At 46.4% G+C, this 12866-nt stretch overlaps 1 protein-coding gene across 1 annotated transcript in view; it reads right to left on the bottom strand.

Moving 5' to 3' along the window:
* Nucleotides 1-10634: 10634 nt before the first annotated feature.
* Nucleotides 10635-12866, bottom strand: part of pink1 (PTEN induced kinase 1) — a 36425-nt gene continuing 34193 nt past the window's right edge. Inside the window, exon 8 of the mRNA XM_072478270.1 lies at nt 10635-11736. Coding sequence (XP_072334371.1) covers nt 11485-11736 — 252 coding nt within the window. The 3' untranslated portion in view covers nt 10635-11484. The remainder of the gene's footprint in view (nt 11737-12866) is intronic.

Here is a 12866-nt window from a genome sequence, read left to right as displayed (position 1 = left end):
CACTTCCTGGGTCCGTATCCTTCTATTCCCATCCTATTCATATATTTGTCAAGATGCCCCTTAAATGTCACTATCGTCCCTGCTTCCACCACCTCCTCCGGTAGCGAGTTCCAGGTACCCACTACCCTCTGCATAAAAAACTTGCCTCGTACATCTACTCTAAACCTTGCCCCTCTCACCTTAAACCTATGCCCCCTAGTAATTGACCCCTCTACCCTGGGGAAAAGCCTCTGACTATCCACTCTGTCTATGCCCCTCATAATTTTGTATACCTCTATCAGGTTGCCCCTCAACCTCCTTCGTTCCAGTGAGAACAAACCGAGTTTATTCAATCGCTCCTCATAGCTTATGCCCTCCATACCAGGCAACATTCTGGTAAATCTCTTCTGCACCCTCTCTAAAGCCTCCACATCCTTCTGGTAGTGTGGCGACCAGAATTGAACACTATACTCCAAGTGTGGCCTGACTAAGGTTCTATACAGCTGCAACATGACTTGCCAATTCTTATACTCAATGCCCCGGCCAATGAAGGCAAGCATGCCGTATGCCTTCTTGACTACCTTCTCCACCTGTGTTGCCCCTTTCAATGACCTCTGGACCTGTACTCCTAGATCTCTTTGACTTTCAATACTCTTGAGGGTTCTACCATTCACTGTATATTCCCTACCTGCATTAGACCTTCCAAAATGCATTACCTCACATTTGTCCGGATTAAACTCCATCTGCCATCTCTCCGCCCAAGTCTCCAATCTAAATCCTGCTGTATCCTCAGACAGTCCTCATCGCTATCCGCAATTCCACCAACCTTTGTGTCGTCTGCAAACTTACCAATCAGACCAGTTACATTTTCCTCCAAATCATTTATATATACTACAAAGAGCAAAGGTCCCAGCACTGATCCCTGTGGAACACCACTGGTCACAGCCCTCCAATTAGAAAAGCATCCCTCCATTGCTACTCTCTGCCTTCTATGGCCTAGCCAGTTCTGTATCCACCTTGCCAGTTCACCCCTGATCCCGTGTGACTTCACCTTTTGTACTAGTCTACCATGAGGGACCTTGTCAAAGGCCTTACTGAAGTCCATATAGTCAACATCTACTGCCCTACCTGCATCAATCATCTTAGTGACCTCCTCGAAAAACTCTATCAAGTTAGTGAGACACGACCTCCCCTTCACAAAACCGTGTTGCCTCTCACTAATACGTCCATTTGCTTCCAAATGGGAGTAGATCCTGTCTCGAAGAATTCTCTCCAGTAATTTCCCTACCACTGAAGTAAGGCTCACCGGCCTGTAGTTCCCGGGATTATCCTTGCTACCCTTCTTAAACAGAGGAACAACATTGGCTATTCTCCAGTCCTCCGGGACATCCCCTGAAGACAGCGAGGATCCAAAGATTTCTGTCAAGGCCTCAGCAATTTCCTCTCCAGCCTCCTTCAGTATTCTGAGGTAGATCCCATCAGGCCCTGGGGACTTATCTACCGTAATATTTTTTAAGACACCCAACACCTCGTCTTTTTGGATCACAATGTGACCCAGGCTATCTACACCCCCTTCTCCAGACTCAACATCTACCAATTCCTTCTCTTTGGTGAATACTGATGCAAAGTATTCATTTAGTACCTCGCCCATTTCCTCTGGCTCCACACATAGATTCCCTTGCCTATCCTTCAGTGGGCCAACCCTTTCCCTGGCTACCCTCTTGCTTTTTATGTACGTGTAAAAAGCCTTGGGATTTTCCTTAACCCTATTTGCTAATGACTTTTCGTGACCCCTTCTAGCCCTCCTGACTCCTTGCTTAAGTTCCTTCCTACTTTCCTTATATGCCACACAGGCTTCGTCTGTTCCCAGCCTTTTAGCCCTGACAAATGCCTCCTTTTTCTTTTTGACGAGGCCTACAATATCACTCGTCATCCAAGGTTCCCGAAAATTGCCGTACTTATCTTTCTTCCTCACAGGAACATGCCGGTCCTGTATTCCTTTCAACTGACACTTGAAAGCCTCCCACATGTCAGATGTTGATTTGCCCTCAAACATCCGCCCCCAATCTATGTTCTTCAGTTCCCGCCTAATATTGTTATAATTAGCCTTCCCCCAATTTAGCACATTCATCCTCGGACCACTCTTATCCTTGTCCACCAGTACTTTAAAACTTACTGAATTGTGGTCACTGTTACCGAAATGCTCCCCTACTGAAACATCTACCACCTGGCCGGGCTCATTCCCCAATACCAGGTCCAGTACCGCCCCTTCCCTAGTTGGACTGTTTACATATTGTTTTAAGAAGCCCTCCTGGATGCTCCTTACAAACTCCGCCCCGTCTAAGCCCCTGGCACTAAGTGAGTCCCAGTCAATATTGGGGAAGTTGAAGTCTCCCATCACCACAACCCTGTTGTTTTTACTCTTTTCCAAAATCTGTCTACCTATCTGCTCCTCTATCTCCCACTGGCTGTTGGGAGGCCTGTAGTATACCCCCAACATTGTGACTGCACCCTTCTTATTCCTGATCTCTACCCATATAGCCTCACTGCCCTCTGAGGTGTCCTCTCGCAGTATAGCTGTGATATTCTCCCGAACAAGTAGCGCAACTCCACCTCCCCTTTTACATCCCCCTCTATCCCGCCTGAAACATCTAAATCCTGGAACGTTTAGCTGCCAATCCTGCCCTTCCCTCAACCAGGTCTCTGTAATGGCAACAACATCATAGTTCCAAGTAGTAATCCAAGCTCTAAGTTCATCTGCCTTACCCGTAATGCTCCTTGCATTAAAACATATGCACTTCAGGCCACCAGACCCGCTGTGTTCATCAACTTCTCCCCGTCTGCTCTGCCTCAGAGCCACACTGTCCCTATTCCCTAGTTCTCCCTCAATGCGCTCACCTTCTGACCTATTGCTCCCGTGCCCACCCCCCTGCCATACTAGTTTAAACCCTCCCGTGTGACACTAGCAAACCTCGCGGCCAGGATATTTATGCCTCTCCGGTTTAGATGCAACCCGTCCTTCTTATACAGGTCACACCTGCCCCAGAAGAGCTCCCAGTGGTCCAGATAATGGAAACCCTCCCTCCTACACCAGCTGTTTAGCCACGTGTTTATCTGCTCTATCTTCCTATTTCTAGCCTCACTGGCACGTGGCACAGGGAGTAATCCCGAGATTACAACCCTCGAGGTCCTGTCTTTTAACTTTCTGCCTAGCTCCCTGAACTCCTGCTGCAGGACCTCATGCCCCTTCCTGCCTATGTCGTTAGTACCAATATGTACAACGACCTCTGCCTGTTTGCCCTCCCCCTTCAGGATTCCCTCTACCCGTTCGGAGACATCCTGGACCCTGGCACCAGGGAGGCAACATACCATCCTGGAGTCTCTTTCACGTCCACAGAAGCGCCTATCTGTGCCCCTGACTATAGAGTCCCCTAGAACGACTCTTCTGCGCTTTGACCCTCCCTTCTGAATATCAGAGCCAGCCGTGGTGCCACTGCTCTGGCTGCTGCTGTTTTCCCCTGATAGGCTATCCCCCCCGACAGTATCCAAAGGGGTATATCTGTTCGAGAGGGGGACAACCACAGGGGATTCCTGCACTGACTGCCTGCCCTTTCTGGTGGTCACCCATTTCTCTGCCTGCACCTTGGGTGTGACCACATTTCCATAACTGCGATCTATGACGCTTTCCGCCACCTGCATGCTCCTAAGTGCATCCAATTGCTGCTCCAACCGAACCATGCGGTCTGTGAGGAGCTCCAGTTGGGTGCACTTTCTGCAGATGAAGCCATCCGGGACGCTGGAAGCCTCCCGGACCTGCCACATCTCACAGTCAGAGCACAGCACCCCTCTAACTGACATTGCGTCAATTAATTAAAATTTGTCTTTTTTTTTAATACTTTTTTTAAAATTTCAAAGTTACTGTCAACTATCTGTTTCCTAGCACTAGATTTCTAATAGAAATGCGATAGCTAACTATAATACTCTCCGATCTCTGGCTTAGATATCCTCTAAATTATAATTAAGTTATTATGTTTAATTCGTTCCCAACTACTCAAATTTTTTTAAAATTTAGGTTAGAATCCCAACCAGCCACTCTGGCCACAGCTTTTCTGTGATGTCACTTTAGTTTCCCCCCGACACACACAATTTGAAAAAAGGTATAAAAGTAAAAATAACTTACTTACCTTCTTACCTTCTGAGTGTCTTAGATGTTCTCAGGTTCTCTCGCTGACAGAGACTGCTCCTCCACCTCCAAACCTTGACCTGCACAATGCTAATAACATAATATAATATGGCACTTACCTTACACCAATGGGTCTTATTATTAGGTTAGAGGAGGAGGGCGGGTGGGAGACTACACGTGTAGTGTCTCGGGTTTCCTCTCCACCAGAATTTATTGGTTTGGGGGGGGGGGGGGGGGGGGGGGGGACTTGCCAGAGGTCCGCGGGTCGAACTTCCGGTTCCCGCCTTATATAAAAACAAATAAAACAGAAAAGAAGAACAGACACGGGACCAGGCAAGGCTCTTAAATACACTACTCACCTCCAAGAAGGCCCCTGCGCACCGCTGCCGCCGAAATCCAAAGGGCTGCTCCTGTAAAGGCAAGGCTTTTTAAAGTAAGTACTCACCTCCCAGAAGGCCCCTGCGCACCGCTGCCGCCGAAATCCAAAGGGCTGCTCCTGTAAAGGTAAGGCTTTTAAATACACTACTCACCTCCAAGAAGGCCCCTGCGCACCGCTGCCGCCGAAATCCAAAGGGCTGCTCCTGTAAAGGCAAGGCTTTTTAAAGTAAGTACTCACCTCCCAGAAGGCCCCTGCGCACCGCTGCCGCCGAAATCCAAAGGGCTGCTCCTGTAAAGGTAAGGCTTTTAAATACACTACTCACCTCCAAGAAGGCCCCTGCGCACCGCTGCCGCCGAAATCCAAAGGGCTGCTCCTGTAAAGGTAAGGCTTTTAAATACACTACTCACCTCCAAGAAGGCCCCTGCGCACCGCTGCCGCCGAAATCCAAAGGGATCATTTACCCCCCCCACCCAAGCTAAACCACAGCCTGAAGGGGCTAGCAGCTGGACCTTTGGAATCTGACCAGCTGTTCTGCAACAGATACCAAGCACCCTTGGGCTAAGGTTAACTCTGATCCTCAAGAAATCCCACTTTGGAAGTAATGCTTTTTTAAAACCGTTTTCTCTCTGGACAAATGTGAGGTCATGCATTTTGGAAGGTCTAATGCAGATAGGGAATACACAGTGAATGGTAGAACCATCAAGAGTATTGACAGTCAGAGATCTAGGTATACAGGTCCACAGGTCACTGAAAGGGGCAACACAGGTGGAGAAGGTAGTTAAGAAGGCATACGGCATGCTTGCCTTCATTGGCAGGGGCATTGAGTATAAGAATTGGCAAGTCTTGTTGCAGCTGTATAGAATCTTAGTTCAGCCTCACTTGGAGTATCGTGTTCAATTCTGGTCGTCACACTACCAGAAGTATGTGGAGGCTTTAGAGGGTGCAGAAGAGATTGAAAATGAAATGAAAATCGCTTATTGCCACAAGTAGGCTTCAAATGAAGTTACTGTGAAAAGATTTAGCAGGATGTTGCCTGGTATGGAGGGCATTAGCTATGAGGATCGGTTGAATAAACTCGGTTTGTTCTCACTGGAACAACGGAGGTTGAGGGGCGACCTGATAGAGGTCTACAAAATTATGAGGAGCATAGACAGAGTGGATAGTCAGAGGCTTTTCCCCAGGGTAGAGGGGTCAATTACTAGGTTTAGAGGAGATGTACAAGGCAAGTTTTTTTTAGCTGCCATGCTTTAATTATCCTGATTTGGGAGGCTGCTGCATCAGGTTCGACAGAGATCCAAAAGTGGCCTGGGGTCGGCTGGGTCTCCTGACTACTGGCCCTAAATTATCCTAGCCTCTATGCTCATAGTAAGGGGTTAGAGGTGGCTGAGTGGGTTGAGTCATCCCCCACCGGCCAAATTGTTGGGTGCCTTGATTGTTGGGTCCCTAGTCCAACTAGGAAAGGGGCGGTACTGGACCTGGTATTGGGGAATGAGCCCGGCCAGGTGGTAGATGTTTCAGTAGGGGAGCATTTTGGGAACAGTGACCACAATTCAGTAAGTTTTAAAGTGCTGGTGGACAAGGATAAGAGTGGTCCTAGGATGAATGTGCTAAATTGGGGGAAGGCTAATTATAACAATATTAGGCGGGAACTGAAGAACATAGATTGGGGGCGGATGTTTGAGGGCAAATCAACATCTGACATGTGGGCGGCTTTCAAGTGTCAGTTGAAAGGAATTCAGGACCGGCATGTTCCTGTCAGGAAGAAGGATAAATGCGGCAATTTTCGGGAACCTTGGATAGCGAGAGATATTGTAGGCCTCGTCAAAAAGAAAAAGGAGGCATTTGTCAGGCCTAAAAGGCTGGGAACAGACGAAGCCTGTGTGGAATAGAAGGAAAGTAGGAAGGAACTTAAGCAAGGAGTCAGGAGGGCTAGAAGGGGTCACGAAAAGTCATTGGCAAATAGGGTTAAGGAAATCCCAAGGCTTTTTACACGTACATAAAAAGCAAGAGGGTAGCCAGGGAAAGGGTTGGCCCACTGAAGGATAGGCAAGGGAATCTATGTGTGGAGCCAGAGGAAATGGGCGAGGTACTAAATGAATACATTGCATCAGTATTCACCAAAGAGAAGAAATTGGTAGACGTTGAGTCTGGAGAAGGGTGTGTAGATAGCCTGGGTCACATTGAGATCAAAAAAGACAAGGTGTTGGGTGTATTAAAAAATATTAAGGTAGATAAGTCCCCAGGGCCTGATGGGATCTACCTCAGAATACTGAAGGAGGCTGGAGAGGAAATTGCTGAGGCCTTGACAGAAATCTTTGGATCCTCCCGGTCTTCAGGTGATGTCCCGGAGGACTGGAGAATAGCCAATGTTGTTCCTCTGTTTAAGAAGGGTAGCAAGGATAATCCAGGGAAATACAGGCCGGTGAGCCTTACTTCAGTGGTAGGGAAATTACTGGGGAGAATTCTTCGAGACAGGATCTACTCCCATTTGGAAGCAAATGGACGTATTAGTGAGAGGCAGCATGGTTTTGTGAAGGGGCGGTCGTGTCTCACTAACTTGATCGAGTTTTTTGAGGAGGTCACTAAGATGATTGATGCAGGTAGGGCAGTGGATGTTGTCTATATGGATTTCAGTAAGGCCTTTGACAAGGTCCCTCATGGTAGACTAGTACAAAAGACTAGTACACGGGATCAGGGGTGAGCTGGCAAGGTGGATACAGAACTGGCTAGGTCATATAAGGCAGAGAGTAGCAATGGAAGGATGCTTTTCTAATTGGAGGGCTGTGACCAGTGGTGTTCCACAGGGATCAATGCTGGGACCTTTGCTGTTTGTAGTATATATAAATGATTTGGAGGAAAATGTAACTGGTCTGATTAGTAAGTTTGCAGACGATACAAAGGTTGGTGGAATTGCGGATAGCGATGAGGACTGTCAGAGGATACAGCAGGATTTAGATTGTTTGGAGACTTGGGCGGAGAGATGGCAGATGGAGTTTAATCCGGACAAATGTGAGGTAATGCATTTTGGAAGGTCTAATGCAGGTAGGGAATATACAGTGAATGGTAGAACCTCAAGAGTATTGACAGTCAAAGAGATCTATGAGTACAAGTCCACAGGTCACTGAAAGGGGCAACACAGGTGGAGAAGATAGTCAAGAAGGCATACGGCATGCTTGCCTTCATTGGGCGGGGCATTGAGTATAAGAATTGGCAAGTCAGGTTGCAGCTGTATAGAACCTTAGTTAGGCCACACTTGGAGTATAGTGTTCAATTCTGGTCGCCACACTACCAGAAGAATGTGGAGGCTTTAGAGGGTGCAGAAGTGATTTACCAGAATGTTGCCTGGTATGGAGGGCATTAGCTATGAGGAGCGGTTGAATAAACTCGGTTTGTTCTCACTGGAACGAAGGAGGTTGAGGGGCGACCTGATAGAGGTCTACAAAATTATGAGGGGCATAGACAGAGTGGATAGTCAGAGGCTTTTCCCTGGGGTAGAGGGGTCAATTACTAGGGGGCATAGGTTTAAGGTGAGAGGGGCAAGGTTTAGAGTAGATGTACGAGGCACGTTTTTTACGCAGAGGGTAGTGGGTGCCTGGAACTCGCTACCGGAGGTGGTGGTGGAAGCAGGGATGATAGTGACATTTAAGGGGCATCTTGACAAATACATGAATAGGATGGGACTAGAGGGATACGGACCCAGGAAGTGTAGAAGATTGTAGTTTAGTCGGGCAGCATGGTCGGCACGGGCTTGGAGGGCCGAAGGGCCTGTTCCTGTGCTGTACATTTCTTTGTTCTTTGATTGTTCTTCCTGTCTTCGATGATGGGCTCTCCCCAGCTGGGGCTGGTGTATCATCCTTTCCTCTTTTTCAGTATAAATGGGTGCACTGCCCTGAATGTGTTTGGAGGGATGCAGGTCTGGCTGGGGTGTGGGGTGCACTGGAGGTCCTGGGGATGTTGGTTCCTGTGTGTCGAAAGGTGCCGGGCTAGACCAGGTCCTGTGCTGTGGCTGGTATTCTGTTGTCCCGGAGCTCAGGATGCCCCTTCTTAAAGGTGCTCATTAGGGACAGCCTGAGAGGCTGGATATTGTTTCTTAGGTGCATCAACTGGGGTTGAACTGAGTCCTGTATTTTGATTGACATCCTGTTGCTCCCCGGTGAGTGGAATGCTTTCTACGTTGAATGAGCAGCTAGTTCTCTTCTTCATTGAGGGTTGGTTGGCATGTGCCAGGGACATATAGAACCAGTGTTGCCCCCTGATCCCATGTTATCCTGTTGTTCCCTTCTGGTAGCTTTCGCTCTTTTTCCCATTTTTCTTGGGACGTCCCGAAGGTGTTGATCATAATCTTGCCAGTCCTCCGTATAAATGTGTGGAACAATGTTGATTCTGTACTGGACCTGAGGCTGGGGCTAAGTTGCATTGTGTGGAATACATGCAACTCTCCTTTAGAACGGTTTTTTGTGTGTGTGTATTTTCTTTTTTTCCCTTTTGGGTATAAAGAATCTGTGATTGGATCCTGCATGAATGCAGACGGGGTTAGCATCCAAGGAGAGGCGGCTGTGGTGTGTCATTCGTGCCTTCGGTACTGCTAAAGTTGAGGGAGAAATGTATTGGTATGCACCTGAACATGGAGCAAAGATGTATCTTGAACTTTCACGGCAATTACAAGCAGACGCATAGTGGGAGGGTATGCACCATCTTAACATGTTTTCATGGCTTTATCCGATTTCTCCCTTGGTCTCTGGTGGGGCTTGTAGAAGCATCTAGCTATATCTAATGACTGTATTTATATATATATTTTTTTAATTTAGAGTACCCAATTCATTTTTTTTTTCCGATTAAGGGGCAATTTGCGTGGCCAATCCACCTGTTCTGCACATCTTTTGGGTTGTGGGGGCGAAACCCACACAAACACAGGGAGAATGTACAAACTCCACACGGACTGTAACCCAGAGCCGGGATCGAACCTGGGACCTTGGCGCCATGAGGCAGCAATGCTAACCTCTGCGCCACCCTCTACATTGACATGTTGAACCATTTGTCTCCTTGCTTACTACGATGTATTTATTTTATAATTTTGCTGAGTTGTTTGCAAAAGGCAATAGAAGCACTTAAATGACGATAGACAAGTGGTTGAGGGGGAAATTAAGAGAGGATATGCTCTTTGGGTTAAATGAATTGGGTGAGACTGTTTGGGAGCATAAACACCATGTTTCTGTGCTACATGTTCCAGGCAAGGTTTGATTAGGAAATTGAATGAGGTACTGCGGAGCTATCAGTGAATATCACACAGTGAGTCACTATCTACACAAGAGGACAGGGAAAAAACATTTGTTTCTATAGTGCATTTCAGTAAAAAGATGACTCAGCATTTTTGATTGGCAGGCAGTCAGCAGTTAATCAAGCTGTCCCAAGAAAGGGCAGCGTGGTGATGGTGGTTAGCACTGCTGCCTAACGACGCTGAGGACCAGAGTTGGATCCCGGCCCTGCGTCACTGTCCGTGTGGAGTTTGCACATTCTCTCAGTGTCTGTGTGGATTTCACCCCCACAAGCCAAAAAGATGTGCAGGATAGATGGATTGGCCATGCTAAATTGACCCTTAATTGGGAAAAAAATAATTGGGTACTCCAAATTAAGAAAAAAAAGAAAAAAGTATTTTTGGAAGTTTAGTTCACAGCTGAAGATAAAATATAGAATTTACAGTGCAGAGTCTGCACCGTCTCTTGGAAAGAGCACCCTACTTAGGCTCACACCGCCACTCTATCCCCACCTAACCTTTTTTTGGATACTAAGGGCAATTTATCATGGCCAATCCATCTAACGTGCACATCTTTGGACTGTGGGAGGAAACCGAACACCCGGAGGAAACGGAGAGAACGTGCAGACTCCACACAGACAGTGACCCAAGCCAGGAATCTAACCTGGGACCCTGGAGCTGTGAAGCAACAATGCTAACCACTGTGCTACCGTGCTGCCCTCGATGTATTTTAACTGCTGATGTTGACTCATGTTGAGAGATCAGAGTGCTGGAGATAAATGATTTACAGAACAGCAACAAAAACAATAGGCCTGAAGGAAATGAAAATGAGATCAATGTTCCAATTTCAGATGGTACTGTTTATTTAACTTACTTTAACAGGATTGCATTGTAAATGCAGACAAAAAACATACCTGTGCATCAGTGCGAATGGCTGGGTAGTTAGCTCAATAACTCATTTATCTGCAAGATAAACTGTTGCAAGATGTGCAGAACATTGTACCAGCTGCTTTCTAGATTCCCCTTCCCCCACAAATGGAACCTCGTACATGATGAACAGTGTCTGCCCACAGGATTACTATCTCGTATGTCCACAAACTTATTTTTCTCCATCCAAAATCGGAATTACTTCTCCTTTTCCTCTGACAATCTGCAGGCTCTGAAAACCTGGGCTCAGTGTCACCTACCACTATTTAAAAGATTTGTCTTTATTCTTCTCATACACTTTACAACTTGACCGCGCTGTACACTATGGACCTTGGACTTTCATAAGTACTCATTTTGTTGTTTGAACTGCTGAACTTCCAGGGCTCGACTTCAAGGTATAAGTTGTGCAAGAAACACAACCCAGCAGTAAACTAGCCTCTATTTGGGTCAGTAAAATTCTACAGTAAACACAGGGTTAATCGCACATGCATGCATTTATTTACCAGCTGTTTCAGATCCACAGAAGCCAATGATTTATTTCCCTTCAATATCATGAAGTACTATGATGAAAGATAATATTAAATATTGATTTTTCAGTAACTATTGGGTCAGGATCAATCCCAGACATGCTGCTAAACTCTTATTAATCTCATTAATTATAAACTAAGTGCAAAGCTTTATTCCTAGATCCCCAGTTAGTCACAGTAATTTCACTAAATTCTGTTCGAGAATCCAGGGTTTTATTTATTGATGTGAACTCATTCAGCACTTCCCATGTCGGAGCATATCCAGTCCCAGCCTCAGTTCTTCGAAGCTGAGGTTTGCCAAGAAGCTTCTCTTTAATTCAGTCTCCACGGATAGTTCACGGCTCATTGTGAGCTGCAGGAAGGTGAGCAGAGTCTGGCACCGAAGCCAATCTAAAACCTTTGCTGCATTGATCTGCGTAGAGGTGAGGAGCTCGGTTCCCCACAGGTGTAGGTGCAGCATGTCTGCAGCAACTCTCGCCGACAGGCGCTGTGAGAAGGAAGAAAATAAAAACAAGGTTCATTCCTAGGTTCTAACAGATCGACAGATGAGTGAAATTCAACACTTTTAGCTGATGTTGGCTGGGAGTAGGAGGAATGGCAGTACATTCAGCCTCAGATTCCTAGTGCTAACAACTGAGAAAAACAGCCAAGAAAGAAAAGTCTTCAGGAAGCTTTTGAATGAAGTGTGCAAGGAGGTAACACCTTAGAACATAAAACATTACAGCGCAGTACAGGCCCTTCGGCCCTCGATGTTGCGCCGACCTGTGAAACCACTGTAAAGCCCATCTAGGCTATTCCCTTATCGTCCATGTGTCTATACAATGACCATTTGAATGCCCTTAGTATTGGTGAGACCACTACTGTTGTAGGCAGGGCATTCCACATCCTTACTACTTTGAGTAAAGAACCTACCTCTGACATCTATCCTATATCTATCTCCCCTCAGTTTAAAGCTATGTCCCCTCGTGCTAGACATCACCATCCGAGGAAAAAGGCTTTCACTGTCCACCCTACCTAATCCTCTGATCATCTTGTATGCCTCAATTAAGTCACCTCTTAACCTTCTTCTCTCTAACGAAAACAGCCTCAAGACCCTCAGCCTTCCCTCATAAGGTCTTCCCTCCATACCAGGCAACATTCTGGTAAATCTCCTCTGCACCCTTTCCAATGCTTCCACATCCTTCCTATAATGCGGCGACCAGAATTGCACGCCAATACTCCAAATGCGGATAACTACTTTGTGCCAATATTTCAGCAAGATGTTGGAAATGTAGGCGCACTAGAGTAAAACACAAAAAATAATTTGAGGTGACTATAGAAGAAAAAATTTAATTTTTAAAAAGCAGAACTCAGTGGGCAAGATAATGGAATGCATTCAAAACTATTGAAAGGACTCAGACAGAACATCCTGAAGGTTCAAACCACATTTTTCCAATTCTCAAATATGCAAGTTGTGCCAGGAACTAGAGACAAGTTATAATGTGTTTATGAAAAATCAGATAACGATAGACCAGTAATTTGGCATCTACTATGGGCTCTTGCAATTCTGGACGAGAGTCAAAGTGGTGAACATCTGGGAGTTGCCTTGGATAACTGGGGGCAGCAAGGATTTGTTAA

The sequence above is a fragment of the Scyliorhinus torazame genome, chromosome 16 (assembly GCF_047496885.1).
Source record: "Scyliorhinus torazame isolate Kashiwa2021f chromosome 16, sScyTor2.1, whole genome shotgun sequence".
NCBI lineage: Eukaryota > Metazoa > Chordata > Chondrichthyes > Carcharhiniformes > Scyliorhinidae > Scyliorhinus > Scyliorhinus torazame.
The sequence above is the reverse complement of the archived record's forward strand: the minus strand, read 5'-3'. Positions and strand labels throughout refer to the sequence as shown.